Source organism: Gnatocerus cornutus, chromosome 7 (assembly GCF_029298725.1).
Source record: "Gnatocerus cornutus isolate USDA-ARS CGAHR chromosome 7, icGnaCorn1.1, whole genome shotgun sequence".
In the NCBI taxonomy this organism is placed as follows: Eukaryota; Metazoa; Arthropoda; class Insecta; order Coleoptera; family Tenebrionidae; genus Gnatocerus; species Gnatocerus cornutus.
In genome coordinates, this window is record NC_142239.1 from 10,969,320 (window position 1) to 10,995,168 (window position 25,849).

Below are 25,849 nucleotides of genomic sequence, written 5' to 3' on the forward strand. Positions count from 1 at the left end.
CAGAAAATAATAAAACTGATATCGGGGAGGCTTTATTTACGTGGGAATAGCGATCGGGGAATTCTACTCAGTCAGATTTTAAGCCTCTGTGACGTTTTGGTTGGTACCAATGTTTCGGGGCTGTAAATAATAATTTTGACTTGTTTTTGTGTTTGGGTACATGAAAAAGTGGTGTTTTGCGGACGTTTTCGCGTCTTTTTTTTAATTTTGATCGACACGCAATAGAGAGAAGTGTTTCCATTAGTTTTCTCCTAATAACTCGTCTGTGATATTTCCCATTTTCTCAATTTTTCTTTTTTAAAATTGCCTAAATGTATCTAGTCGTTATGCAACAGCAACAGCCATGTGTATTGTTGGTTGCATAAGCAGCACTAAATATTTTTATATTTACGTCAATGTCGGTAATGCAGGTCCCGCTGCACCGCGTAAACATCTGTCAAATTTCCAACTGAGTCACAAGATCAGTAAAGTCAGAAGTGTGAGAGTGTTCAGATAAGTCTGTTCAGTGCCTTTAATCGTATTGTTTTCCGTTTTTGTACCCACGAACGATGTCTGAAGAAGTCAACGAGAACGGGCACTCGGAAAATGGTGAAGTGCCCGAAATCGAACTTATCATCCGTGTAAGTATTGCTCGCACCGTCTAAAATGGGGCGTGCCTAAAATTGCCACCTACATCTTGGAAAGTTACCGATTCTAACTTTCTTTGCACACCAAATCGTACCGAAATAAATAATCGCTGGAAAACGGCCTTGGGTGAGAAATTGGCGCGCGGTTTAAAATTTGAAATTTTCAGAATCCTGCCCGGTGCAAATGTTGAGTATGTCACGGTCTTCCAGTACATGACTCACTTTTTAGCGGAAGGATTGGAGGAATAGGTTTAGGTTGTCACTTTCGTGAAGCCTTGAGGCACTCCTTTGGTGGTGTTAACACAGCGGCCTTATAAGCTTAATTAGCGATTGTCTGCGGTCGTGGGAATTTCGTTATTAATTTATAATAGAATTCGGTGACTTGAATGCACATCTTGCAATGTTGAATAATGCAGCCATGATCTCTGACATGAAAGCCTACTTTACGTAATAAAATCTTCAGTCCCGTTTTGTATAAACGTAGGAGTCACGTTAATTACACCCAATTACTCTAAATTCGAACGAAAAAGTCAGGTCAAAGGCTCAAGTTTTTTCCAACCTTGACCTCCAACGCAGTGGAAAATAGCCATCGAAGGTCATCGAAAGCCACTGTTTGACCAGTATATTATCCCTGTTATGTCACGTTAAACCAAGTTTTTAGCAACGTTAAATTTAGAACTTTCTCGAAGGCGAATTGGGAGCCGTATTCTTGAACCGTTCGAGTTGAGACGTATACGAGTCGTATACGCGTTCTCACCGGTGACTTGACGCGAACGCTCAAGCGAGTCCGATCAAGACCGATGAAATTCTATACGTCTCGATTCGCACGATTCAAAAATACGGCTTTCGCTCGGACTCGAGCGTGCGAATTTAGCGTTCGCGTCAAGTCACCGGTGAGAACGCGTATACGACTCGTATACGTCTCAACTCGAACGGTTCAAGAATACGGCTCTGGGACGATAACCGAGGAAAGTTTGACATTTACACCGGTAAAATGATCCTTTCATTGATGTGTAAAAACAAATGTAACTGGTCGGATTTCACACTTTGTTGTGCGTTTGAAGAACTAGATAGTTGCAGCGGTTCAACAGTATGTCACAAAGTGGAGAGAGTACGCTTAAATTTCGTCACATTTGATCAATTACTGGTCAAATAAGGACAAGAAAAAACTTTCTGCAAATGGCAGTTTTTAGCCGCACTTTCTCGGCTTGTCTTTTTGGTCTGTTCACATCTGCTGGTCGACGTTGATAAAAAAACCAAAGAAACTATCCAGAAGTTTGAACCAGATTCTTCAATATTCAAGGTCTAAACTTTGCTAATCCTCCATTTAAAATCGCCCCGATAAGCTGTTAATTCGTTTGGCCGTAATTCACTTTTATTAGACCTCAATTCGATCATTATCATCTGGAAAATTTCATTTGTGCAACAGATCAACCCGAACACTCGTGAAACTAAAAGCGTTTTATTTTAAAACCTGCCAGATATCAACACTGCATTCGTTTGCTTGTTTTGAAACATTTCTCGATGCCAGGAAAGTCTAAAATTGTAGAAACCGGGCAGTTTTTCCGCAGGATATGCAGTAATTTGATGTCAATGAAAACTAGAAATTATATTGCGATATCAAATTAATTAAGCTTATAATTCATTTAATTTTAGTTTTATTGCAGCTGGTTAATCAAACATGTGTGTTTTGGCTGAATTTTTGCCTACAGTAGAAACCGAGACCTAGATAAGTTTCTTGTACCAAATTCTCCATCGTTTTGTTTTTTACAGCTGTGATAGCGACGATTGTTGATTTTATTTGGTTTTTACGTTTTACGAGTCATTTAAACAATAAATTGGGCCGTAAATTTTTTAGATTGTCTATAATAATACCGCGGAAAAACTTCATTTTTGTTATTTTATGATACTCGAACGTGGAATAAAAACATGAGAGGAGGCTTTGGAATTTAAAAAACGTTGGTAGCTCTGGATCAAACAATAATATTGCGGAAAATTTGATTTTTGTTACTTCATGATACTCGAACAAGGAAAAAAACATGAGAGGGGGCTTTGGAATTTAACTAATGTTGGTAGCTCTGTATGAAACAGTTGAGGTTCAAATCTAGTATGCAATGATGTCATTGTTGACATGACAGTTCCGCAAAGCGTATAAACGCCGGTTTTGTTCGATTTTTACGAGGCACCATCAATGCACTTTATTGGCTCTTGAACAAATATAAAAAATAGAAATATCAATAATTAGATAAAAGTAGATTAGATATCTTCTTGTTGGACACAATGAAATTTGTTTCCATTAATTTGGTTGGCTACCAACGTAATTGGAGGAAAACCAAAAGGCACCAAACGTGTTATTTTGAACTATTCGACAAATTGGGTGAAATTACGTCAATAATTGATCCTATTGGCAATTATCTTGATTGATTGCTTGATTAGTATCGAACCAATTTACGCGGCGAAAAGTGAACTGTGCATTTTTTTGACTGTTGCAGAAGTTCTGTTGTGGTTTGACATTTGGAGATTTGATCCTGTGTCAATCACCTTTATCAAGAAGACACGAAAACAGTTGATTGGCGATGAAAACAAACGTTTTCTGACCAATCAAATGGAATAATCACAGCTGATCCTCTTGAAGGTGATCGGTATAATCCATTATAGCAAACGTAATCTTTCAACAATTTTCCATTCACCTATCCGATAACATAAAAATACCGATGACATCTGCTGTTCCGTGAAGGTTTTGCAATATGCATCTTGGAAAGATCACTTGAATTCCGTTCAATATATTGTTGTGTGAATTTAGTTGATTCGGTCTCGTTGAGCCCAACAAAATTCAATGACAAATGTTGAGAGTCTTTGCTCATTTGACTTGCAAATAGCGATGACAAAGAAACAAAACGATTGTTTCATACGATAAACATTTTTCTTTTCATTAAAGAGAAGGAAGTTGCGGCGGGAATAAAAACTCTCAAACACATGACTAATGTTGTTTCAACACTGACGTAAGCCCCATCTTTACGTAATCGTCTTTAAATTTAGCATTTGTAAACTAATCGAAAGTGTCACCTCCGTTTTTCCTTCCATAACGCTCCCAAACTTTCACAACCCATTTCCTTTTCCGCGAAATCTTATCAAGCGCGAAATTTCCAAACATCCCAAGTTTTCATCTAATCAAGGCGCAAAAACGCTAATTACATTGTTACATCTAACCTGGCGGGATTAGAGTATATGACCCAGTTGGGTGTCGCGACGACCATACAGGTTTACCAACCTTGATGGAATGCGAAACGCGATCTAGTTTGTCGCTTTTTTAAATTCCCTGCTCAACTCGTAACGGTTTACTATGCAAACTTGTAAATTTTTTCACATTGTTGCAAATAAATATTGAACAAATGACGGTACGAACACAGTGACCTTGTTTGTTAGTTATTTCAGAGAAAAAAACGCAGCGTTTATCAACGATAACAATTGAAAAAGTGCTGGAAGAAGTCATGTTATCTTTATAGAATGTGGGATTTCCTCGTCAAAAAAGGAATTTATGTAGCCACCACAGTGCTTGATTCTTAAATTTTGTCAATACAACTAAAACACTTTACCGATGCCTGTCATAAATTAGAAAATTTAAGAATCAGCTACTGTAGTGGTCTTGAAGCCATAAACCCGGTATTTGGTGCCGGCTACAGTACAATCTCGGAGATAAGGTTAAATGTAATAGGAATGAAGTTGTGGTGTGCAAAGACAAGTTATCGGTAATTGCGCCATTACGAACGCTGTATTGTTCTAATTGTTGCTTTTACAACGCACGAGTGTCTAACGTTATCGGCGATTTTCTGCATTAATTACGCTAATTAAATGTACGCTACACGTTCAGTGTCGGAGGCAGAATGCGCCACATATCGGAGTCTCACCTGTTTTATTAATTAATTAATTGATCAATGACACGCTAATATCTCTGGCTAACTTCTCGCTGCTTAGGCATCAACGATAGATGGCCGCCGCAAGGGAGCTTGTCTTTTTTGCCAGGAATACTTCATGGAGCTGTACCTTTTGGCGGAACTAAAAACCATCAGTCTCAAAGTAACCACAGTGGACATGCAAAAGCCCCCACCCGATTTCCGCACGAATTTCGAAGCAACTCCGCCCCCGATCTTAATCGATCGAGGAATGGCAATCTTAGAGAACGAAAAGATCGAAAGGCACATCATGAAGAACGTCCCAGGTGGTCATAATTTATTCGTACAGGTGCGTGTAACTAAACCTCCCAAAAGACAGTTCTGAGTGTTGTTTTCAGGACAAAGAAGTCGCCACTCTTATCGAAAATCTTTACACCAAGTTCAAAATGTACGTAACAAAGTTCGAATCGACGGACACGAAGGAAGCGAGTCAGCCTCTTTACTCGCACCTGGAAAGGATCAACGATTTCTTGGGGAAAAGAGGCACTCGTTTCCTTACCGGTGACACAATGTCCTGTTTCGATTGCGAATTGATGCCGAGACTTCAACATATCCGCATCGGTGCTAAAGCCTTCCGTAAATTTGAAATCCCGACCACTTTTACGCCGCTGTGGACGTACATGGCTAACATGTACGAACTGGAGGCGTTCAGACAAAGTTGCCCCGCGGACCAAGACATCATTAGTCACATTAAAAATCAGTTGGGGCTGCGAACAACGGCGAGGATAGAACTCGAGACTCCAGTATTCACCACTTCTATTCCCATTGTTGCGGAAACATAATCACAAGATTTTATATAACTTTTAAGTAGAGAAACTTGACGAGGTGTGTCACTTAGTACAAAGTTTAACGTCGTTAAGGTGAGTTTACCTCGCGGGTTTCTCTAACACGCTTTTTTACGTTTTCAACCATTTATGACATCCAGTGCTGACTTGTTACGAAATTTTATACAAAGGCTTTTTCATGTTGAGCAGTATTTCGTTAAGTTTTTCTAAATTTTTAAGCTGGACTTGAAAATCGTATCTTTAATCAGCAAGTTAGGTTTTTCGGGGGTCGGAATCCACGGAAATTTCAAGGCTTCCGACCACGGGAATAAAGTTACTTAAATGCTAGTTTTGTTTAACATTTATATCAGTATAAATAAGAAATAATTCATAATTACGTTGTATGTATTTTACGTAATAAAGGTAACTGTGACACAAGCTCCCAAGCCCTGAAAGTTATCGCCCCCATTCTACTCCTAATGAACAAAAAAACATTATTGTACTTTATTTTTTTTATTAAATTACCCTGAAAACCGTTACAACAACCTGTAGGGCATCGCCGCCCTCAAAGGGGGCACATACCGAATATTCTGCTTATAAACATCACTAGGTAACAGCGACTTTAAAAACATGTGCGTAATAACAGCAGTGAGCCCCCAAATTTTTTTCTTCCCATACAAGAACACCGGCATGGAAAGGTTAGTCCGAAACTGCGTGTGTCTAAAATACTCCGGATCACACAACGTCTCCAACGGCACTGTAAAAACCTCCCTAACTTCACTCCTATTAAAGTTCAAATCCCTCTCCACGTCCTTAATATTAAGAGCTCCAACAATCGGAAGAACACTCGTGTTGTACCTGTCCACAATCGCCCCACCTTTTCCCCAAATCTCTATCCGTCCAAGTTCCACCCCCAACTCCTCTTGAGTCTCCCTCGTCGCCGTCTGCTCACCATTCAAATCTCCAGCATCCTCCATCCCTCCAGGAAAACTGATTTGACCACGGTGACTTTTCAAATTTGCCGCGCGCACGGTGTACAGTAGCGACACCTTGTTTCGGATGACGCAAAGCGGGATCAACACTGCGGCACGCTTCGTCGGTAACTTGGCCGATGATTTTACCGACTGGTATTTGGCGAATTTCGCAAGGGTTTTCTTTTTGTTTTCTTCATTGAAAATTGTTTCAGGAGCGAACGCACTGTATTTTCGAAGTAATAAAGACTTACGCAAGAGCGAACGCTGCGTTGGTAACATTGTGGGGTTTTTCTGCAGCGAATTGCATCACAAGAATTTCGGATAGGTGGAGCGTTTGACAGCTGACAGCAAATGCAATTTTCAACTTCGATGGAGAAATTCGTGGGGGTTGTTCGAAACTGCTCGATTTTACGGAACGAGCGCTAATAAACCGTTGAAGAACTACAGTTGGTTTATTAATATTATTTTAATGACAGGTTTTTCTTTATTTTGGCGGTAAATTTGAATTGTTGCATTAGTGCTCAAGGTTATGCAGCCAGCAATACACATCGTTCATTCGAAATCGGGAAGGCTGATTTCGCCACGTTGCCACATCTATTTTTCACCTTTTCTGTATTATTGAGAAAACTTTATTAATAGTCGGTATGACCAAACTTCGTAAAGATTAGATCGCAATCACTTGTAAACTTTTGTTTGCTCGTCGAAATTCGCCCCGCAAGGTTGGTAATAATGTTTGCTCATCCCCTCCTCTGGTGGACATGCGCCGAGTTGGCAACGTCGCCACCGCCATATTGTTTTCATTACACGTCGAGAACCGTGCAGTGTGAATTTTCGCGTTTATTTATTGAAGCTGTGCTCGTTTATTTAACTTTTCTCTCAAAATGAGTTATGGGCGGCCACCCCCACGTATTGACGGTATGGTTTCCTTAAAAGTTGACAATCTAACATATCGCACCACCCCCGAGGACCTCAGAAGGGTTTTCGAACGATGTGGGGATGTCGGCGATATTTACATCCCTCGAGACCGCTTCACGCGTGAAAGCAGAGGCTTCGCCTTCGTCAGGTACGTGGAGTTGTTTGTATTCGTGGAGATGACCTCGCCCCCTCCATATTGTAGGTTTTACGATAAACGCGACGCTGAAGACGCCCTCGACGCCATGGACGGACGGATGCTCGACGGCAGGGAGTTGAGGGTACAAATGGCTAGATATGGACGCCCGACGTCGCCGCATCGGCGGTACCGCGGCCGGAGAAGGTAATGGGATTGTTGAGACGATAAGACACTAATTGGGGGCTTGCTCTAGATCACGTTCACGATCAAGGTATTCACGCTCACGGTCGAGATCACGTGGAAGGAAGAGTAAGTCGCGATCCAGGAATCGGTCACGGAGTCGCTCCAATTCACGCTCTGATAGTAAGAGTTCAAGGGGGCGATCTAGGTCGGCGTCGAAATCGGATGCCAGGAGATCCAAATCAAAGTCCAACAGTAAATCACGTTCTAGGTCGAGGTCTTAGGTGGGTTTAACGGACTTGAGAGGTTGTAAAAATGTTGGTGTGTTTTTTTTTTATGTGTTTCAGGTGCAGGGCTGTAGCAGAGCAGGCGCGAAAGCTGTTACAGGCGTTGCTCTCTTGAAAGGTATTTACCCTAGATATTAAAATCACCTCAGACCTTAGCACTGAAATTTTTTGTTTTGAAAGAAACAATTATGTAATAATTTTGAATGAAAGCAATTTGACTCCATCAGTTCGATGTTAATTTAATTTTGTTTCCCTTTTCTTTTCGTTCAGATTCGTTAACATGTACGGTTTGATTTTTAGATTAAGTTTTGGTTGTTTGTAATGAATTTCCCCTATAAATTTACTTATAAACCAGTCATGGCTTGTTTTCTTGTAAGAAGTGACGTCACTACGCTTCCGCCGCTTTGTTAACACACTCTGAATGTTAAAGTTAGTTAAGAAGGCGGCGCGAAGCCCTCCAGACAAAATCCCAATCTTCATTGGAATAACTAACGTCTTTTATGTGAACAGCAGGCGCAGTGGTGCTGTGTAGCAGTCGAAAAAATGCTGTGTAGCTGTTGAAACGAGCGATCGAGAGAAAGAGCGGTGGTGGCAGTGTACCAGTCGGTCGTGAGCAAGGGGTGGCAGTGTCTTGAACAAACTGGACCCTAGCCAGGCCCTCGTTGCTCGTTGGGGCTGTCCAGTGTCTTCCGCCGTTCACAGTCAACCCAGGGGCTGCCGGTCTTTTCTTACTTCTACCAGCTAAACTTTTTAAGGGTTTGGGGGGTATATTTCATATGGTAAGTTATGGAAACACATCAGGCAGCCCCCATTTGTATCATTTCATGCACTTTTCTGTGGGTGTGGTTTTTAAAGGTCACGGGTTGACAGGTAAGGAATGGGTGGTTTTTTTTTGAACGATGAGTGTGTTAAAGTGAAGTATTTTCTATTTGCAGGTTTTGGATAATAAAGATCTTATCCCACACAATTGTTTCATTCAGTTTCCCCAAAGTTTCCACGCCAAAATACATAAAGTCCACTCTCCTGTGAAAATTTTCTAAAATGCTTGGGTGTAAATCCGGTTTAGGGAGAAATTTAGGGGAAAATTGAATAACGATTTTTGACGTTAACGCGTTGTCAAAGTTTGGTTTATCAACATCTCACATTAGTTAAGAATGAATCAAAGGTTAGTTCCTAAAGAGATTTAAATAAGGATTAAAAAGTTTTGGCAAACTTGCGTATTACGATTAGCTTCTACGCATGTCACAATTGCTTCAAGATCAAACGCTTTTTCGGCCTTAATAAGCGGACCGAGTATATTGTATTTTTTATAAATTCATGTTTTTAACGGAAATTATAAAATTGCCATTTCGTTGGCCTTTTTTCTGTAAAAATGTGGGTAACGGAGCCAGCCGGGGTCACTGGTCGTCGAGATAACCGAGGAGAAATTGTTAATCGTGCGTTAAATTAAACAATTAGAGGAGAAAGTGTGTTCAAATCATTGCCCCCAAATTTGAAAGTCCGTTTAGGGACACGTCATTCTCAGGTTGGTACGCCTGCGGTCTCCCATCAAGTTACAAAAAAGTGACAGATAAGTCAGATCCACCTTCCCGACCATTGTTTGTAAGGAAACTCGAAATATTTCCGTTTATAATCGCAACCAAAGTCCACAACCGCCGAAAAAGCAATCAGTGAAAGTGTTGGAGTGCCAAGTGTGAAGTTAGCCAGTGTAAAACCACCCAAATCCACCATCTGTTTATTTACTTAAACCAACGACCTTGTCCAATAAAAATAAACGACAGCAAAGGAATTTGCATTTTTGAAGTGGAACGACTCGACTTTGTGAACTGCACTTAAATGTGAGTTTGCTAAAGTGAAACGAAAATTCATTATTATGGTTAAACTCGGACCAACTCCACTGCTATGGCTGAGGATAGCGGAAAGCCTCCCCAAAAACCTTACGACTACCTTCTCAAGTTCCTTTTAGTCGGAGACAGTGACGTCGGGAAGCAGGAAATCCTGTCTGAACTCGACGATGGCGCTGCAGAGTCCCCTTTTTGCAGCGGGAGCGGTAAGCCAACCCCCTTCAAAACCCCCATAAAACGTCGTTTTCAGCTTACAAAACCACGACGATCCTCCTCGATGGTAAAAGAGTGCGCTTGCAACTGTGGGACACGTCGGGACAGGGCCGGTTTTGTACCATAATTCGTTCATATTCCAGAGGAGCACAGGGTGTTTTGTTAGTGTATGATATAACAAACCGGTGGTCATTCGACGGGTTAGATCGGTGGCTCAAAGAAGTCGATGAACACGCTCCAGGGGTGCCTAAAGTTCTCGTAGGAAATCGCTTGCATTTTGCCTTTAAGAGAAAAGTGGGGGAGAGGGATGCTCAGATGTATGCTAACAGACACAGTATGGCGTTTTTTGAGGTGTCGCCTTTGTGCAATTTTAATATTCACGAGAGTTTCTGTGAGTTGTCCAGGATGGCGCTGCAGAGGAACGGCATGGAGAGACTGTGGCGCTCAAACAAAGGTACAATTTCATTTTTTTATTTTAGTCTGTTGGTTTTGCTGGTCGTATTCTCACGTCTTTTGTTTCAGTGCTGAGCCTGCAGGAACTGTGCTGTCGTGCCATCGTGGCCAGAACCACAGTGTACAGTATAGAGCAGCTTCCTCTACCAACTTGTGTGAAATCCTATTTAAAATCGTACGCATTAACCACAACCTCGACACAGTTAAAGTACACACATAGTCAAAGGAAAAGTAACGGGCGCAAATTGAGGTTTATAAGTACCCCCACGTCGCCTGGAAGCGACAATAGAACCAGTTGCGTCCCGAGGAATTCCTGTACTATATCCTGATACTTGTGTTTTATTGAATTTTTATTAGGTTTTGTGATATTGTACAAAATTGTTGTAATATATGACATATCAAGATTAACTGTCAGAACTAAACGTTTCATATTTTCTTAGTTGGAATGAGACAGTTGCGTAACCGTCCTAGTTCGGGTATAGATGTAAATGTAAATATGTCTACTGTGTATCGATGTGGCGGCCATTTTCAAAATGGCCGCCAAAACTGTTTTGACGTTACTTTAGTGAATAAGTCAGTATTGCACTTTTTTAGTCATTGGATTTGTAAATAATTGACTTTGTGTTACCTTATTCGTGTACATAGCACTGCTTAATTTAACCTGTACTTTTTTTACTTTATTTATACTTTTTACTAACAGTTTTATGTTACGTAAACAGGTCACGTTATTTTCTTATAACAATGTATCTCAATAATAATAATATCTGGTACTGAATAAATTTCTACATTTTGGTTTTATTTATTAATAAAAACGCCAACATAAAAACAATTCAAAAAAATATATTCAATACATTTATACACAATATACATAACAATAATGACTTATTTTGCTACTTACGCTAAGAAATTTTTACAAATTAAAACTTAAAGGTACCCAGTCAAATGTCAGTTCTTTAAACAACCAAAGCCAAACTACCCAGAATATGTACATAACAACATAAATACTGCTCGCTATGACACCTATTTTAATACCAAAAAACTTAACCGGAAATACTGTGGGAACCAATTTTGCGCTAAGAGAGCATGCGTGAGTTGAACGGATCATAACGGTAAGACTTGAGAAATTCACCTAAATTCATATATTTGTATACTATTTTCAGGCACATGTGTTAAATTTAAGGACTGGAACCATTCACTACTACGATGATAATAGTACCCTTCTATTGTAGCTTTCGATTTTTGAAAACAAATGTAATAAAAACCTGCGAACGACGCCCCGCTGATGTCCTTTATAGTGTGATCAGGCACCAAAAAGTGCTCTTTCCACCGCATGAAGACGTAATCCGTGTCTGAAAGCGCCTTGTAATCGAAATTGTCGGAATTGAAGGTTTTCGCGTACTGGGAAAACGACGAAAATTTGCTCTGAAAGAAGAGAGGGTTTTTTATTGGCGCCCAATTGGGGGTTTATTGTTGGCGCCCAATGAAGGGTTTCTTACCCAATGCTTCTTATCGACGTCCTCGTCGGCGTCCCACTTCCGCGTCAAAAACGGGTACTTCTGGGTGATTATCTCACCATCAAAGAACGTGGTGAGGGTCGGATACTCGTCCGTGAGTCCATTTATTTGTAAATATCCACACAGATAGGAGTTTTCTTCGTCTACGTGCTGAAAACACACCGTTTAAATTTCCCGCCTTTTTAAATGTCACATTAGCATATGTTGATATTTTTAGTTTTCTTTAAATAAATAGTGATTAATGCGATCTCGGCTTATGAAACGAGCACAAAACGAAAATTGGGGCAATAAAGGAGCGTCAGGAAAGGTCACGTTTGGTGAATGTGGTCATCTTTCGTCATTCTAACCTGCAAAACGACTTCCACTTCGTACGAATTGCCTTTGGACTTTTGGAACCCTTGGAACTTTGATCCATTGTATAAAAGCGACTTTGTCACACCCGGCTGCTTGGAGTTGGCCGGTGGGGGAGGCGTTATATCCACCCTAACCGGCATTTTGACCGAACTTAAATCTCTAACTGTCACCAATGTCACTTTTTAGGCTAAAATGGCGGTGGTGACTCACGCAACGTTAAAACGCATGCGTGCAGCCTCCCCACCCACTTGATTTCCATCGATCGCGACATTCAAAAAAACGCGCGGGCAAAAATAACAATTTATTGAATTTATTGTACAAAATTAGTCTTGGGAAATAAACGGGTTCTGTATCGACTCCATCCCATCCATGGGACAAATCAGCACCACGCTGGTACCTCTGCAAACCACCAAACCCAACGCCCGAGTGTCTTCTGTTAGTTTATATGGGTCATCTGGGTCTCTCAGATATTCAATTGTGTTGTCCAGAACTAGGTTCAAAAGGGGGTCGTAACCCTTCAGAATGCCGCTAGCTTCGCGCCCACCGGCGAACTTCACTCTTATTGTTTTTTCGAGGTATTTCGAGAGGTCGAGGATTGACTCTTTGCGCTTTTTTTCTTTTTGCTCCCCGGCGCTTGTCTGCAACAGAATTGTCAAAACGCGCGGAAAACCAACCTCACTTACCTTTGATTTGTCACCTGACGATGCCATTTCTGTGATTTTTCCCCTTAATTTTCGGTGTTTTCCACAAACTAACCTAAAAGATCGGAGCGGCAAGCGAGTGTCACTTTTGACATTTGACACATTTGACAGAAGGGACGCGCCGAGGATGTCAAAAGTTTGAAAATTTTGGCGGGCGAACATAGTTATTTACATTTTACAGTGCAAAATCAGTTTGAAGCACACAAACTTTTAATTGAATTAATTGGGTTTTTCAAAATTCATGAGAACTGTCACATCTGACATTTATAAATTTCGTCATCTGTCAATTCTGTCAATTTTGTAGTTGGTGCACAAAAATTACAAAAGATGGCGCTGTATAAAAAATGTTTTAATATAACTTTAAAAATACAAATATCGTCTTCATTAAGATAATAATTTATGTAAATACCATTTTGGTAATCAATCTTCATTATGGTAAAATGATTTTAATTTATAAACGCATCTGAAGAGCAGACGAGTTGGGCAATTTTTACCGCACTACGTGTGTAAACGTCTAGGGCGCTTGTAAATATAATGTTTCCGAAGAACTTGCTGACTATCTGCACGAAATTTCAATTTTTTCAAACAACAGAAAACAAATTTCCAATATTTTGCGTTCGGACCTGTACTTTATGTAGTTTTAATACTAGGGCATTGAAATTTAGGAAAATGACTACTTTTGATCTGTTGAATGTCTGTTGCAAATTTCAAATTTTTTTAACAACAGGGACGGATTTTAGAAATTTTCATTTTGAAAACGAGCCAAAAATAAATCTAATTAATTTAATTTGACGTTTACAATTTAAGAGGCCAGAAAATAACTAACAAATCCATTTTATTTCTCTTAAGAATGATAACACTCCTCATTATCAACCTCCATTTCGCGGTAGTGAATTCCATCCCTCCAAACAACCCCAATGGTTCCTCTGTAATAAAAATTTCCCATGAGAAAGTCATCGAGTACCCACTCACAAAACAATCGATATCTCAAGAGCGTAGAACCCAGCAGCGGCGAAATAAAACAGGGCCGGATTCGTCGAAATCGTCGCGTTGTAAATCGCCGTGAAAATAGGCGACCCTGCCATGCCAAACAAGGCCTCACTGACCACCACCAGTGAGAAAATCTTTCCAATTTCTTCTTTTAACACGAGTTTTGAGACTAGAGAACGCACCATTGGAGTTAAAACCATGCAAAGAGAACAAACGAAAGACACTAGAATTGTAATTACAATCAGAGAGAACGAAAGAGTGTGGTGGTACCGGTGTAAACCTCCCAGTCGTACCGAACAAACGGCATAACCAATGCTCCAAAGAGCGAAGAGGTGCACCCCAGGAGTATCATGATGATTTCTGGAATCTTCAGTAAGTTGTGGAAGAGGTAGGTACCGGTGATCGTACCAAAGACTCCAACGATGTTAAGAACAGCACTGAAGACAGTAAAGTCTTGTAGAGACCACTGGAGTTTGTCTCGAAGATACATAAAGAGCAGCGATCCATTACCATTCGCGATAGTGTTAATTGTTGAAATTACAAGACACACGAGGATAATCCCTCGACCTGTTCGTCTTCGAAAGGTTGTTGTGACCATGTCTTTGATGTTAGACACTTGTAAAAACCCCCAGAGCCGGCCCTGAAACACGCCTCTGAATATAAAGTTACACTAAATACCAACTAACAGATCGGTTGGGTAATGATAGCGACTCTGGGATCAAAATCGCAGTTAGAAGAACATTGGTAAGGCAGAAAACTGTTGAGATGGCAAAAATGAGCTCGTAACTAGTCGCTGCAAGCACATAAGAACTTGAGATTTTTCCCAGAAAAGTCGCAGAGGATGACACTGCGGCCATTACGATCATCCTCATCCCTCTGTTGTCTTCCGTTGTGATGTCGGTGATGTACGACGACAGGACAGTGTGGTGGGAGGATCCTCCACCTGTTAAGTACACTGGGAGGGAACTAAGAAGAGAGTACCAAGGAGACAAGTCCTCCAAGACCGCAAAAGCGGTGAGAGCAGCGAACTGTAGAGTAAAACCTGGAAAAATTCCGAATAAAAGTATAGTTATTTGCGCGTCAAGTACCAATAGCCGTCACTATAAGCACTGGTTTTCTTCCGTATCTGTCCGAACCGGGGCCCAGAAAAAGACACAGAAGCGTCGCCAAACTAGCGTCTGCTACTGACTGAATCATGTTCAACACGTTGACGTAGGGTTCAACTGTTTCTTCCAAATGAGCGGTTTGGTTGTCTGCGTCGTGGCCACCTAGCAAAGCACACTCGGATTTGTTGTAACCGAAACTTACATAGCACGCTCGATATATCATTAGATTTGTTTTAATGTCACCTGGAAGTGGAAAAAATTAGGTGGGCAACACAAATGGCGGTTTACCAGAGAGGGCGAAACTGAAAGTCAAAAAGAACGACGGCACTTCTATGTAGACAGTCATGACGAGATAACGATTACCTGGTAACTCACAGAAGTGTAACTATTTAAGCCGGATTCAAGTTCAAATTTATTATAATAGCGCGCTCAAGGTTGTTGCAGCGCTGCGTTCCGAAATCACAGGAAAATTTTTATTTTATCAATGTTTTTACATATTAGTGTGTTGGCCAACTTGGCATGATAGCATAAAAGCAGCCTCCACTAGTTTATCCCGTTGGTACAGTGCTACCAACCCTATTGACACCCCAAAGCCTCTTCTGATAACACAATTGAGCGCTTCATCGCAAGTTTTGCACACATTTGCGCATCCGCGCATTTCTCATCTGTTGTCTCGGATGCGGCGTTCAGTAGCATCGCGACGCCCCAAGCCAGACGTCGCTCCATTGCCCAAGAATTCCCGTCGGAAATTCGGGGTAAGTTTAAATTTTTCGCACCAAAACTCACTTTCCCGGTAAATTCGACCTGCTTCAGGGGAAATTACTTCATTATCCCGTCCCTCGCTTCCTGACCCTCATAAATCAACAGGAGTTTCATCAAAAAATTTAATTTTTCTCTCGTGTTTGGAATAATATAAACAGTCCGGAGGGTCTTCATCAAACGTGAAAGTTGCGTATCGATCCATCGAAGATTTTTATTCAATTTGTGGTGCTTTTACGCACCTGCGACACATAAAAAGCGTCGACGATGCAATTTTATGGGTCATAATGGGCTCGGTCGACATAATACCACTTGAAATGACACATGACAGGTTCTTTAGGGTTTTTATCCGAATTTAACAGACGCCGAATTGAGGTGTTATTGGATTTCTTCGCCTTTGATGGATGAGTGGGCTTTGCGGAATTTTCTTTTCTAACTCTTTAGTCCATAGAACGAACAATAGTCGTAATATTTTATTGCGTCTGAGGCTGTTTGTTTGGAGCCGCGTGGTTTCTTTAATTGCCGATGCATTGGGGAGTTGTGTCCGGCGCCTCCACCATTTCGGACACGAGGAAATTTAATCGTTCGAAATAATCGTACGGTAATGAAAATTGACACTCAATTGCGCGCTAAAATAACACAATTTTCCCCATGATTTCGCTCGTTTTAATGCATTCTGGTCACGCCTTGGGGAAAAACAAATTCTTACCAGTATTGTAGGTATTAAGAAGCGCGTTCGCTACTTAATTCTACTCGGGACAAGAGGATTTAGCAGTGATTGAAGTTTAATCAGAATTGCGGGATTTCGCGGCGGCGTTATTTTTAAAAAATGTCCTTTGAGGGGCTTTGTTGATGCAGTTTAATTATTTTGAATAAATTTACTTCCCAACGAGCTTTCATAGTTTCGCTGTACTCAAAATATTTGTTTAAGGTTTAATTAATATTAATTTTGGTGAAAACTTGTTTAATTTAAATATTATTTTGTATAACAGAAGATTTTTCCTTTGTTTTTCACCTTTGACTTTAGGTAATGGGGGAACTTGAGATGTCGGTACTTGAGAAAGGGAGAAATCAGACACGCAAATCAATAAAACAAGGCGAAATTTCCTTAATTGGGTGTTATAGCTTTTGGTGACATGTTTGCAGACTCAAAAAACGGCCTCTGACAAATGGTGGATGCGCCGGGTTAATATAATTCAAAAAAAATTACAATTTACCCCCAATTCCACCCTCTGAAAATAAGTAACAAATGTTTTCCCTTTAAATTAGAATCTTTTTCTTGGAAGTTGCAATCGAATCTTTGATAACTTTCATCACACTTTAAATTATTTTCCACGTGTAACCATCATCGCGTTAAACCGAAAACCACTTATCGAAACGTTGAAACTCTTTTATCATCATCACGTTACCGAGGGTAACTTTTACGGAATATCCCTAGGGAATAGCGAACACATACGTTTTCATTTTTTATTATTAACTCGTGTCCTGAGGGATGAACCGAATCCTTGTCCTGGCATTTAATTAAGCGCGCGGATTCGCCAGCAGGTGTATTTTACGTATTTGAAACACGATTTGGCCTGGATTTGTGGCCTCGTTATAATGTTTTTACAAATTTAGCGAAAATCAAACCGGGACGTGGTGATTAAATTTAACCTTCGCTAATGGGACACGAATTGGGGAATGCTGGATAATTAAGTTGTTTTAAAAGCTTCGTCTGGCGGCGTCGCCAGGAAGTTCGGGAAATTCGATGAAACGGGAGACAAAGGAATCGATGACTTCGCGCCGAAATTTTCAAAAATTAATTATATCTCCTGGTAATTAGATACATTTCCCGGTTCCTTCCTCTTTTTAATCTTACGGTTAATTGTTTTTAATTGCTGGCCTTTTGCAGAATGGAAGTGAGCTTCAATTCGTCTCTTTCCAACTCCACTTCTCAAGACTCGTTTCAAATTTCTGACAACACGGTGACTTTTATTGTTGGTTTCGGCATTTTAATCCTCTTCGTAATTTTGGGGATGTTAGCAAGTGCGTTCTTGTGCATCACCCTTAAAAAAGACCCTTATTTATGGGAGGCTGAAAGAGAGCGCCAGTTACAAGATAAAACCGAGTCCGACCCTGGCACTAATTCCAAGGAACGGGACAAAATGCCGATGATGGATGAACATAATCAAGAGAGCACACAAATTTGATTACTCTAGAGATTAAACTGATGACTTTTTATTGAATTTGTTTTATTCGTAACGACAGTAATTTGTTTATAACAACAACGGAACTAAACTAGAAACAATTTCTCCAACGGTTTACTATACTTAACACAATTTTTCCAGCACCTAAAATTCTCTTTTTTTGCGATATTAATTTGAACTTATCCTTATCGGAATTTTTTTCAACCTTATCTTTATCAATTTTTTACATGATCACCGTCGCCATCGAACAAACAATTTTTGAATTTCAACTTCCCTACTTTTTCGCTCCGGTGACCGCTGACGCCACTGAAGTCGTAGTTGGGGAAGTATTCGCCAAGCAAAGTCTCCATTCTCTTAGAAAACGTTTTTATTTTATCGTCGGTTTGCTCACACTTCTGAAACTTCCAAGTCAAATTTGTCTTCGCCTCTCTTTGACTGACCTTAAAGTGGTGACCGGCACTGTTCACCAGGAGCCGCAGATCTCTCACAAACTCGTTCACGTATCTGTAGCTGTCTCTGTTGAGGTTCTTCTGGATCATCTCCAAGTTGGGGCCATCCTGGAACGAAACCTCCAAAATCTGTTTTACTACTCCTTTAACTTACCATAACGCATTCCGATAGCAGTGCTGATAGTTCGGTGGTCTTCAAATCGAAGATGATTTTCTCCAGAATGTTTTTGGCTTTCTTGGTGAGACCGCCGCTCTTCATTTCGTAGACCATGATGTTCAAAGATTCGGGTTTTCTTCGGTAAGTGCGCGAGGCGATCTGTTCAATTTGTCCGTTCTTCGAACTCTTCTGTAGTTTCCTTTGTAGGACAGTAATCGAGGGTTTTACTGTGTCGGACTCCAAGTTCGAAGAGGCGTCGTCTCTACTCTCCAGAAGGTCCGGGAAAAACTGCGCGGGCTTCGGAGGAGATGTGGAGGTACTCGAACGATCTCCATAGTCCGAGAAGTTACTATTCGACAACCACTCGTGGACGTTGAAGAAGACCTCGGAATTCAACTTGAGGAAGTCCTCATGGTCTAATTAGTACATATTTTATCAGAGTTGTATTAACTACCTCACTATCCAAAGGCTCTTCGATTTCCGGTTTGGGTTGCTCGAGTTTCTTGGCAACTGACGCCTTCACTTTAACCCAGTACTTGTCGTTGGCGGCTTCCAGTCCTTTGGTTACGTTCTGGGCAGTTTCTAGAAACTCGATAACTCTAGGACTGTTATTCTTATTGATAGAAATAGATAAATCTTTGTTCTTGTACTTTTTGGGGACTCTATAGCTCCCGGGTTTCATGTAAACCACCGAGTTCTCTTCATCCGAGTCGTTTTCATCCGACTTTGTACAAAAATCCCCCGAGCACGTCTGATTCCCTTGGTCTACAGTCTCTGTGGACATCGCCGAGGGTAAATGTAAAATCCCCCTGACATTCTTACTGGAATTCGAAGTGTTTGTCAAAGTTGGCGTGGTTGTAGTGTCACTATTCGTTGTCTTCTTTGTCTCGGTCTTGAGTAAACTCACCTTACAATGAAGGATCAAAGGATTGGGATTTGGAGAAAAGAATAATTACCTGGGGAGGAATCAAATTGTTGGCCGTGTGGACGTTAACACTAGGAGCAGGGTTACTCTGATTCACGTCTAGATTATAAAAAATCCGAGTCAGTTCCGTAGCCAACTCGACTGTCTCTTTTTCCCATCTTACATAGCATGCCTTGAAGCCAGGGGTCAACTCTTTCTCGATTTTCCCAAGAGCTGACCCCTCGCGGTTCTCCCAATATCCTTTCAAAATGTGCCAACAATTCGTCAAACGAACGAAGGCGTAAATAAAGTCTTTTGTCGCCCAAGGAATCCCCTGAGAGTGGATATTTGAGATGGTAGTTCGAGGCTTTAGAATCTCCGACCTCGTCCGGATACAAAGGTTTTGAATGTTGCGGAAACATGGACGATTCCGGTTGCGATACGCGATCTGTTCGGCCGTCAAGCAACTCCTCTCTAGGAACTTGATGAAGCCGTCGGTGTTCATTTGAAAGTCCTCCGAGTTATTCTAAGACAGTCCGGATTAAACCAGTGTTAGACTCAGGGGTAGTTACCATAAAAAACAGCTCGTTTACTGGAGGAATGATCGGCCCGGCGGCAAACTCAAACTCCGGCGGCTCCGGTGGGGTCCTTTCAGGATCCGGGACGCTTTCCTGGGAATCACCTCTTTCCCTCCGCTCGCGAGTTGCCAAAGCCACCGCAGAATCAGTCCCTTGGTGGTTAGCGGGGTAACTAGACGATAATTGTGTCATAGGCATGTTGTATTGGCTACCCACGTTAAATTGAGTGTATTGATAGTGTTGCAAATACGGCCGAGCGACTGTCTGTGGCGCCGCGTAAGGGATCAAAGGAGTCCTGTAGCTAATTGGAGGATAATAACTTGTCGGGTAGAGACTTTGACAGGCACAGACGTGATGCATGTGTAAGTGGACGTTTTGTTGGTGATTCCCATTGACGTCGGGACGGTTCTGATCCATTATATGACTTCAAGGAAGTTCTGCAAGAGGAAAGTTGGGCTTTAGAGTGGAAAGTTCGCTTGTAACGCCAGGAGGCCGCGCATCTAATTAAATGTCGCCACAGTGTCCCTAACAAAGTTTTCTTCCAAACACTGAACTGAACTGTAAAAATGGCTCGCAAACGCTGGAATAAACACAATTAAAACTATACTTACATGATATGGTGCTAATTAAGTCTTCCAACAACGTTTTGCTCACAACATTTCAAACGCGGATTTGACGTACGAAAAAAAATTTGTTTATTTTGATGGATGTGGTTGCTATGGTAACGCCATCATAATGGCATCTAATTTTCTGCGAATTTCACGGAAAGCAAACATCGGAAGCTTGTAAACAAACGTTTAAAAGCGGTTTCAATCCGTGTTGAGTGGAGAGCACTTAAAAAGCAATTAAATAGGGGCTTGAAAAATATCCCCAAGGGTGCGTGAGTGGATTGGTATCACGTTTTCCCCCAGATTTGGGTTGGTGCGCGTTGTTGTCATTTGAAATTGAAAATTTGTGGAAAGTGGTTGTTGTGGTTTTCGAGTGGTTTCAAAGGAAATTCGCAGGTATGTTTTACAATCAATGGTTTATTGTTGTCCTAAGGTGCAGATTGTGCCTATAACAGCAACGTTGGTCAAAATATTTCATATTATTGGCAATAAATTTTTAACCTAACTTTCTGCGGAACTCGTGGAAAACCAACATTGAAAGCGTGTAAACAAACGTTTAAAAGCGGTTTGAATCCGTGCCGAGTGGAGAGAACGTAAAAAAGTAGTTAAATGGAGGTTTGAAAAATATTCCCAAGGGTGCGTGGGTGGATTGGTATCACGTTTTCCCCTAGGTTTGGGTTGGTGTGCGTAGTTGTCATTTGAAATTGAAAATTAGTGAAAAGCGGTGTTGTGGTTTTCGAGTGTTTTCAAAGGAAATTCGCAGGTATGTTACAAAATCAATGGTTTATTGTTCTCTTAAGGTGCAGATTGTGCGTATAACAGCAACGTTGGTCAAATTATTTCATATTCTTGGCAGTAAATTATTAACCTAACTTTCTGCGAAATTCGCGGAAAACAAACATCGGTAACGTATAAATAAACGTTTAAAAGCAATTTGAATCCGTGCCGAGTGGAGAGAACGTAAAAGCAGTTAAATAGTCATTTGAAAAATATCTCCACGGGTGCGTGCGTGGGTTGGTAGCACGTTTTACCCCAGATTTGGGTTGGTGCGCATGGTTGTCATTTGAAACTGAAAATTTGTGAAAACCGGTATTCTTGTGGTTTCGAGTGTTTTCGAAGGAAATTTGCAGGTATGTTTCAAAATCAAACGTTTATTGTTTTCTTAAGATACAGAGTGTGCAAATAACAGTTACGTTGCACAAATTATCTCATATTCTTGGCAGTAAATTATTAACCTAACTTTCTGCGAAATTTGCAGAAAACAAGCATCGGTGACCTGTAAACAAACGTTTAAAAGCGGTTTCAATTTGTGCCGAGTGGAAAGTACGTAAAAATGCAGTTAAACAGGAGTTTGAAAAATATCCCCAAAGGTGGGTGGGTTGGTACCACGTTTTCCCCCAAATTTGGGTTGGTGGACATGGTTGTCATTTGAAATTGAAAATTTGTGAAAAGGACTTTTGTTGTGGTTTTCGAGTGTTTTCAAAGAAAATTGGCAGTTATGTTTCAAAATCAATGGTTTATTGTTCTCTTAAGATATAGATTGTGCATCTAAAAATAATATAACAGTAACGTTAGTCTATCATTATGATTAACAATCTCCTCAAATCATTTCATATTTTTGGCAGTAAATTATTTACATCTAAGGTCCGTTGAAGCAACCGATTACAAATAAATCAGACTACTAATATCTACAGAACCAAACCGATTCGGTTTTTCTAAACTGGCAAACCGCTTAAGCGCGCTCGCAGTTGACTACCAACAAGTTAAATTACGACTACAAGGACATGATATTGTTGCTTGTTAACATTGTGCCTATTGTAAGTAATCAACAGATCCACACCGAAAACTCCATAGCAAACTGATACACTTATTATAAAAATTTGTTATTTTTCAAGACGAATGAGCAAAGAAATTACTTTCAACAACTACACTTCACAGATGAATAGCTAATAGGCCTATTAACAACGCAAGGGAGGCGTAAATTGCACTGCTATTATTACACCCGTCGGCTTCACAAGCGCAGACTTCCTGGCGCCCCCCAAAGCCTGATCTCTGGTAGCAACGGTTCTTGTAAGTCGAGTCGTCCCAACCGCAAGTTCTTATCACTCGGCTCTCCGGTTGCACTGTAACCAAACTAATCTACCAAGAGTTGCTGAGTTTGATATTATACGTACGTCCGTTCACTTCGAAGTCGATGACTTGTTTGATCTTCCGGCAGAGTTTGTACTTCGTGCCGATTTCCGTTCCAGGGGGGCTACCAGTGGGACAATCGGCCTCGAGTTCTTGTTTGTACTTGATGATGTCGTCGTCGCTACATCGCTTGTCGCTGTAGCTGTTGCACTGGTAGCATTTGATGGCGTTACCTAAGCAGATTTTTGTTACTTGCGATCCGAACTATGAAAGTCCGACTGTATGTGACCTTTGCCTTTAATGCCCTACACCAGCTCCGTTATCATCGCTTTGTTAGGTCAAGGTTAACACGAATTATGACATGCACCCCTGGAATTTTATCAAGCAACAAAGAAGACGTTGCCCTATTATAAACAAAAGAACGATAACATATTTTTGATTAAATTATTATAAATAGACTAGTTATTGATACGTGACATGATCTGTATACTATGAAGGATAATTTTGTGGATCTTTGAATGTATGTATCACCGAATGGCACAGCTTATTGATCCTCCGAAAGCAATTTGCGCAGGCGCACGTACTTCACTTTTAAATTAATCATAATTAATTCGAGTGAATTAGGGTTAAAATGAATTAATGAGGTATTTAACGACACGAAAACACAGAAAAAAATTGCGCGTCCGGTTTTATTTTGTTGGTTGAACCACCCCCTTGATTATGTAACAGTTTGAAGGAAACCCGCCCCAAAGAGCCCCCACAAGCTACACCAGTAAAAACAGACGCGTTCTGCTAAAATTCTGTTGAAAATTCCACTTACTTGATTTCAAACACACTACAACGATGAGTAAAGATCCTAAGATGTATTGTAATTGTCCCATTATTGTTGGTGGAGGAGAATGGGGATGAAATTGCAATTAAAATGTAATTAAAAAATCAGATTTGATGATCACGAAATGTTCGGTGTGAGTTCAATATGAAGACTGAATGCAGCTTCATTTAGGGCCTGCGCGAAACCTTGATCCTAACGGAAAGATTCATAAAGTGCGATTTACGTTTGAGGAAAATAGTCCGGAGTGGCCTAGTTTTACAACAAAAAAAAGGACTAATTTTATGGATAACTTTTAATTGCAAATATAGTTTGAAAAAGGGGTGGTTCTAAAATCACACCTCTTTGTTTTGATTTGAATTCTGCAGTTTTCTGCTTGTTTTCCAGTTGATGCTAGTTATACAATTACCACAAAAGAGTGTGGGTTTTAGACAAAGTCGCTTCCACCCTGAGCGTCTAATTTACTAACCTAATTAGTATTACGAAACTAGTTCATACAATTGAATAATTCGCTGTATCCGTACGAATTTGTTGCAATTGATGAAATGACACATAGGACAACACGATTTCGTTTTTCCGCTTCACAAAACCTTTTTGTCTAGATTTTCTCTCAGTAATTCGTAATTAAGATGCAGGTTAATGTTCCTCGGGTACTGTTATTGATATTAATTAAATGGCAATGGTCTGTTGGGCTAGGTAATGGTATGATTGCCATGGATGGATAAAAACGGTTTATCCAAAATGCACTTATAAAGTAGTACTTTATTTACTCATTTTAGACAAATAAAGTTCTCTTTTACTCTTTAAACACATTATCATGACAACAGTAAAAGCATGGCTGTCTAAACGCTAAAAATTTGTCACTTCTGTAAATTCTTTTAATGCCTTAATTGCAACCAACAGAGTGTTTGGGTAAAATCTTGTATTACATTCGAGTGTAAGGACAAATTATTCACTCCAAAAATCGGTCAAAAATATTTATCACAGCTTATTGTAAATGAAGGAAGTTGGCAGATTTCGTTTTTTAAATTTGCTGTCTGAGTTTTAAGAAAAAAATAAAAGAAATTGATTCCAATTGTCATGCTACGCCAATGATTACTAAGGTTACTATGCATAGATACAAACAAAATGCCCTGCGTTGTTGTTAAGGTTATTTTGTGCATATCAGTGGCCCTGAGTAAGGTCAGGATTTTGGTATTTTTACCTTTACCTTAAAATTAATAAAAAGCACCGAAAACGTTTTCTACGTATTTCTGTAAAGCCTTGATTTTTTCCCACCACTATTTCAAAATCACTGTATATAATGAATATCTATTATTACGTTCTATAGTATTTAAATCAGAGGGTAAAATAGGGGAGTCTCTTCCCGTGTTGCCCTCGACAAATTTCCCCTTAATTCAGTCGAATTAAAGCGACTAAAAACTAACAATTGAAGGGGAAGGTGAGACATTCTGTGAGTGTGAGTGAACAAATGAAGAACAGACTCAAAGAAGATCATTTTTGAGTGAAAAACACAATTAATTGTTTTGAAAGAAGTTGCAGAGCTACTGGATGGTTGAAATTTATGATGGATAGTCTTTCTGAGAATTCAGAAATTTCAGATTCTTTTCCATGATCTGCAGTTTTAGGAAGGAGTAACAGAAGAACAGCATGAATACCAATAGAATTCTGGTTAAATTAACAATAAAACGAATAGAATAAATTTTGGAGATGTAGGCAACCAATTATACACCGCTGTACGCCGCCTGCCTACAAGATGCGCGACCTTCGCAACAAAGACAACAAATGTCAAACGCCACTGCCATGACGTCATTTCATTTTCTGAAAATCCGTGAAAGGAATGAGTCATCACGAGTTATTACGTCGTATTTGTTGGTATTCCATCGAATTCTAAGAACAATACGAGAGAACAGATCAAAACCTCCCATTGAAAGAAGTTTGTGAGCAGTGTGGTGCGAAAGATCAACAGAGTGAATCATCCAAAACATCAACTGGTGATTTTCTAAAGTGAGTTCGACTTGTTCTTTTAAAGGTTGAGGCACGCCTTGCCTTATCTCCCCAACCTAATTTCACTCTTTTTGTTTCGATTTCCTTAATCTTAACCTCACTTTTTCTTTCAGATTGTATGGAAATATCGGACTGTGTGTATTACGGTCTTTTAACATTAGTCGTGGTGCCTGTGTATCTCTTTTTCAATCTCTGGTCTTGGTTGGGGTGGGAGTTGTACAAAAACAATTAA

The 25,849-nt window shown here is 40.3% G+C and overlaps 11 protein-coding genes across 12 annotated transcripts; 5 read left to right on the forward strand and 6 right to left on the reverse strand.

Annotated features, from left to right (window-relative positions):
• The first annotated feature begins 400 nt into the window (after positions 1-400).
• Clic (chloride intracellular channel protein 5) lies at positions 401-5,781 on the forward strand. The gene is made up of 3 exons (XM_088041077.1): positions 401-620; positions 4,602-4,868; positions 4,918-5,781. Exons 1-3 carry the CDS (start codon positions 549-551, stop codon positions 5,359-5,361), a joined length of 783 nt encoding a protein of 260 aa, XP_087897203.1. The 5' UTR covers positions 401-548; the 3' UTR covers positions 5,362-5,781.
• Positions 5,782-5,847: 66 nt separating this feature from the next.
• On the reverse strand, positions 5,848-6,777 carry LOC148170910 (mitochondrial coenzyme A diphosphatase NUDT8). The gene has a single exon (XM_088041078.1). The coding sequence runs from the start codon at positions 6,594-6,596 to the stop codon at positions 5,880-5,882; it is 717 nt and encodes a 238-aa protein (XP_087897204.1). The 5' UTR covers positions 6,597-6,777; the 3' UTR covers positions 5,848-5,879.
• A 283-nt stretch (positions 6,778-7,060) lies between these two features.
• Positions 7,061-8,560, forward strand: SC35 (SR family splicing factor SC35). Of its 2 annotated transcripts, XR_015770349.1 has the most exons (5): positions 7,061-7,380; positions 7,435-7,572; positions 7,622-7,832; positions 7,896-7,953; positions 8,346-8,560. XR_015770349.1 is itself a non-coding variant. In XM_088040872.1 (4 exons), exons 1-3 carry the CDS (start codon positions 7,199-7,201, stop codon positions 7,830-7,832), a joined length of 531 nt encoding a protein of 176 aa, XP_087896998.1. In that variant the 5' UTR covers positions 7,061-7,198; the 3' UTR covers positions 7,896-8,191. The 2 variants fall into 2 exon arrangements, 1 of the variants encoding a protein (XP_087896998.1); XM_088040872.1 differs by lacking the exon at positions 8,346-8,560 and having other exon boundaries at positions 7,896-8,191.
• Positions 8,561-9,342: 782 nt separating this feature from the next.
• Positions 9,343-10,767, forward strand: Rab40 (RAS oncogene family member Rab40). The gene is made up of 3 exons (XM_088041392.1): positions 9,343-9,885; positions 9,930-10,346; positions 10,415-10,767. The coding sequence occupies exons 1-3, from the start codon at positions 9,738-9,740 to the stop codon at positions 10,672-10,674; spliced, it is 825 nt and encodes a 274-aa protein (XP_087897518.1). The 5' UTR covers positions 9,343-9,737; the 3' UTR covers positions 10,675-10,767.
• Positions 10,768-11,165: 398 nt separating this feature from the next.
• LOC148170913 (glucose-induced degradation protein 4 homolog) lies at positions 11,166-12,414 on the reverse strand. Its single transcript, XM_088041394.1, has 3 exons — positions 12,207-12,414; positions 11,842-12,009; positions 11,166-11,767 (listed from the first exon to the last, which is right to left on the reverse strand). The coding sequence occupies exons 1-3, from the start codon at positions 12,351-12,353 to the stop codon at positions 11,471-11,473; spliced, it is 612 nt and encodes a 203-aa protein (XP_087897520.1). The 5' UTR covers positions 12,354-12,414; the 3' UTR covers positions 11,166-11,470.
• Positions 12,415-12,501: 87 nt separating this feature from the next.
• On the reverse strand, positions 12,502-13,199 carry LSm7 (U6 snRNA-associated Sm-like protein LSm7). Its single transcript, XM_088041395.1, has 2 exons — positions 12,897-13,199; positions 12,502-12,851 (listed from the first exon to the last, which is right to left on the reverse strand). Exons 1-2 carry the CDS (start codon positions 13,074-13,076, stop codon positions 12,537-12,539), a joined length of 495 nt encoding a protein of 164 aa, XP_087897521.1. The 5' UTR covers positions 13,077-13,199; the 3' UTR covers positions 12,502-12,536.
• Positions 13,200-13,758: 559 nt separating this feature from the next.
• On the reverse strand, positions 13,759-15,372 carry LOC148170915 (putative peptidoglycan muropeptide transporter SLC46). The gene is made up of 6 exons (XM_088042271.1): positions 15,299-15,372; positions 14,993-15,253; positions 14,591-14,946; positions 14,175-14,544; positions 13,887-14,127; positions 13,759-13,840 (listed from the first exon to the last, which is right to left on the reverse strand). Exons 1-6 carry the CDS (start codon positions 15,354-15,356, stop codon positions 13,759-13,761), a joined length of 1,368 nt encoding a protein of 455 aa, XP_087898397.1. The 5' UTR covers positions 15,357-15,372.
• Positions 15,373-15,714: 342 nt separating this feature from the next.
• LOC148170916 (uncharacterized) lies at positions 15,715-17,989 on the forward strand. Its single transcript, XM_088042422.1, has 2 exons — positions 15,715-15,765; positions 17,661-17,989. Exon 2 carries the CDS (start codon positions 17,662-17,664, stop codon positions 17,956-17,958), a length of 297 nt encoding a protein of 98 aa, XP_087898548.1. The 5' UTR covers positions 15,715-15,765; position 17,661; the 3' UTR covers positions 17,959-17,989.
• A 181-nt stretch (positions 17,990-18,170) lies between these two features.
• Positions 18,171-20,734, reverse strand: mtsh (mitoshell). Its single transcript, XM_088041503.1, has 7 exons — positions 20,655-20,734; positions 20,038-20,480; positions 19,518-19,979; positions 19,016-19,468; positions 18,559-18,969; positions 18,396-18,512; positions 18,171-18,350 (listed from the first exon to the last, which is right to left on the reverse strand). Exons 2-7 carry the CDS (start codon positions 20,458-20,460, stop codon positions 18,171-18,173), a joined length of 2,046 nt encoding a protein of 681 aa, XP_087897629.1. The 5' UTR covers positions 20,461-20,480; positions 20,655-20,734.
• A 1,413-nt stretch (positions 20,735-22,147) lies between these two features.
• LOC148170918 (uncharacterized) lies at positions 22,148-23,784 on the reverse strand. Its single transcript, XM_088041014.1, has 3 exons — positions 23,602-23,784; positions 22,826-23,014; positions 22,148-22,774 (listed from the first exon to the last, which is right to left on the reverse strand). Exons 1-3 carry the CDS (start codon positions 23,660-23,662, stop codon positions 22,584-22,586), a joined length of 441 nt encoding a protein of 146 aa, XP_087897140.1. The 5' UTR covers positions 23,663-23,784; the 3' UTR covers positions 22,148-22,583.
• A 1,604-nt stretch (positions 23,785-25,388) lies between these two features.
• LOC148170919 (phosphatidylinositol N-acetylglucosaminyltransferase subunit Y) lies at positions 25,389-25,849 on the forward strand. The gene is made up of 2 exons (XM_088040866.1): positions 25,389-25,617; positions 25,731-25,849. The coding sequence occupies exon 2, from the start codon at positions 25,736-25,738 to the stop codon at positions 25,847-25,849; it is 114 nt and encodes a 37-aa protein (XP_087896992.1). The 5' UTR covers positions 25,389-25,617; positions 25,731-25,735.

Coding starts and splice junctions, on each gene's coding strand:
- LOC148170918 (XM_088041014.1), bottom strand. CDS start 23,662: ATGGGACAATTACAATACATCTTAGGATCTTTACTCATCGTTGTAGTG. Junction 23,015..23,601: donor TGTAGTGTGTTTGAAATCAA/GTAAGTGGAATT, acceptor AAATCTGCTTAG/GTAACGCCATCAAATGCTAC. Junction 22,775..22,825: donor CGACTTCGAAGTGAACGGAC/GTACGTATAATA, acceptor GTTTGGTTACAG/TGCAACCGGAGAGCCGAGTG.
- Clic (XM_088041077.1), top strand. CDS start 549: ATGTCTGAAGAAGTCAACGAGAACGGGCACTCGGAAAATGGTGAAGTG. Junction 621..4,601: donor AAATCGAACTTATCATCCGT/GTAAGTATTGCT, acceptor CTCGCTGCTTAG/GCATCAACGATAGATGGCCG. Junction 4,869..4,917: donor GTCATAATTTATTCGTACAG/GTGCGTGTAACT, acceptor TGTTGTTTTCAG/GACAAAGAAGTCGCCACTCT.
- LOC148170915 (XM_088042271.1), bottom strand. CDS start 15,356: ATGACTGTCTACATAGAAGTGCCGTCGTTCTTTTTGACTTTCAGTTTC. Junction 14,545..14,590: donor TATCATTACCCAACCGATCT/GTTAGTTGGTAT, acceptor GGCGTGTTTCAG/GGCCGGCTCTGGGGGTTTTT. Junction 13,841..13,886: donor CTTGAGATATCGATTGTTTT/GTGAGTGGGTAC, acceptor TTTTTATTACAG/AGGAACCATTGGGGTTGTTT.
- mtsh (XM_088041503.1), bottom strand. CDS start 20,460: ATGGATCAGAACCGTCCCGACGTCAATGGGAATCACCAACAAAACGTC. Junction 19,980..20,037: donor TAAACGAGCTGTTTTTTATG/GTAACTACCCCT, acceptor AATAACTCGGAG/GACTTTCAAATGAACACCGA. Junction 19,469..19,517: donor ACAATTTGATTCCTCCCCAG/GTAATTATTCTT, acceptor CTTCATTGTAAG/GTGAGTTTACTCAAGACCGA.
- LOC148170913 (XM_088041394.1), bottom strand. CDS start 12,353: ATGCCGGTTAGGGTGGATATAACGCCTCCCCCACCGGCCAACTCCAAG. Junction 12,010..12,206: donor AAGTGGAAGTCGTTTTGCAG/GTTAGAATGACG, acceptor GTGTGTTTTCAG/CACGTAGACGAAGAAAACTC. Junction 11,768..11,841: donor ACGTCGATAAGAAGCATTGG/GTAAGAAACCCT, acceptor CTCTTCTTTCAG/AGCAAATTTTCGTCGTTTTC.
- LOC148170916 (XM_088042422.1), top strand. CDS start 17,662: ATGGAAGTGAGCTTCAATTCGTCTCTTTCCAACTCCACTTCTCAAGAC.
- SC35 (XM_088040872.1), top strand. CDS start 7,199: ATGAGTTATGGGCGGCCACCCCCACGTATTGACGGTATGGTTTCCTTA. Junction 7,381..7,434: donor AGAGGCTTCGCCTTCGTCAG/GTACGTGGAGTT, acceptor TCCATATTGTAG/GTTTTACGATAAACGCGACG. Junction 7,573..7,621: donor CGGTACCGCGGCCGGAGAAG/GTAATGGGATTG, acceptor GGCTTGCTCTAG/ATCACGTTCACGATCAAGGT.
- LOC148170910 (XM_088041078.1), bottom strand. CDS start 6,596: ATGTTACCAACGCAGCGTTCGCTCTTGCGTAAGTCTTTATTACTTCGA.
- LSm7 (XM_088041395.1), bottom strand. CDS start 13,076: ATGTTCGCCCGCCAAAATTTTCAAACTTTTGACATCCTCGGCGCGTCC. Junction 12,852..12,896: donor CGTCAGGTGACAAATCAAAG/GTAAGTGAGGTT, acceptor ATTCTGTTGCAG/ACAAGCGCCGGGGAGCAAAA.
- Rab40 (XM_088041392.1), top strand. CDS start 9,738: ATGGCTGAGGATAGCGGAAAGCCTCCCCAAAAACCTTACGACTACCTT. Junction 9,886..9,929: donor CCCTTTTTGCAGCGGGAGCG/GTAAGCCAACCC, acceptor CGTCGTTTTCAG/CTTACAAAACCACGACGATC. Junction 10,347..10,414: donor ACTGTGGCGCTCAAACAAAG/GTACAATTTCAT, acceptor CTTTTGTTTCAG/TGCTGAGCCTGCAGGAACTG.
- LOC148170919 (XM_088040866.1), top strand. CDS start 25,736: ATGGAAATATCGGACTGTGTGTATTACGGTCTTTTAACATTAGTCGTG.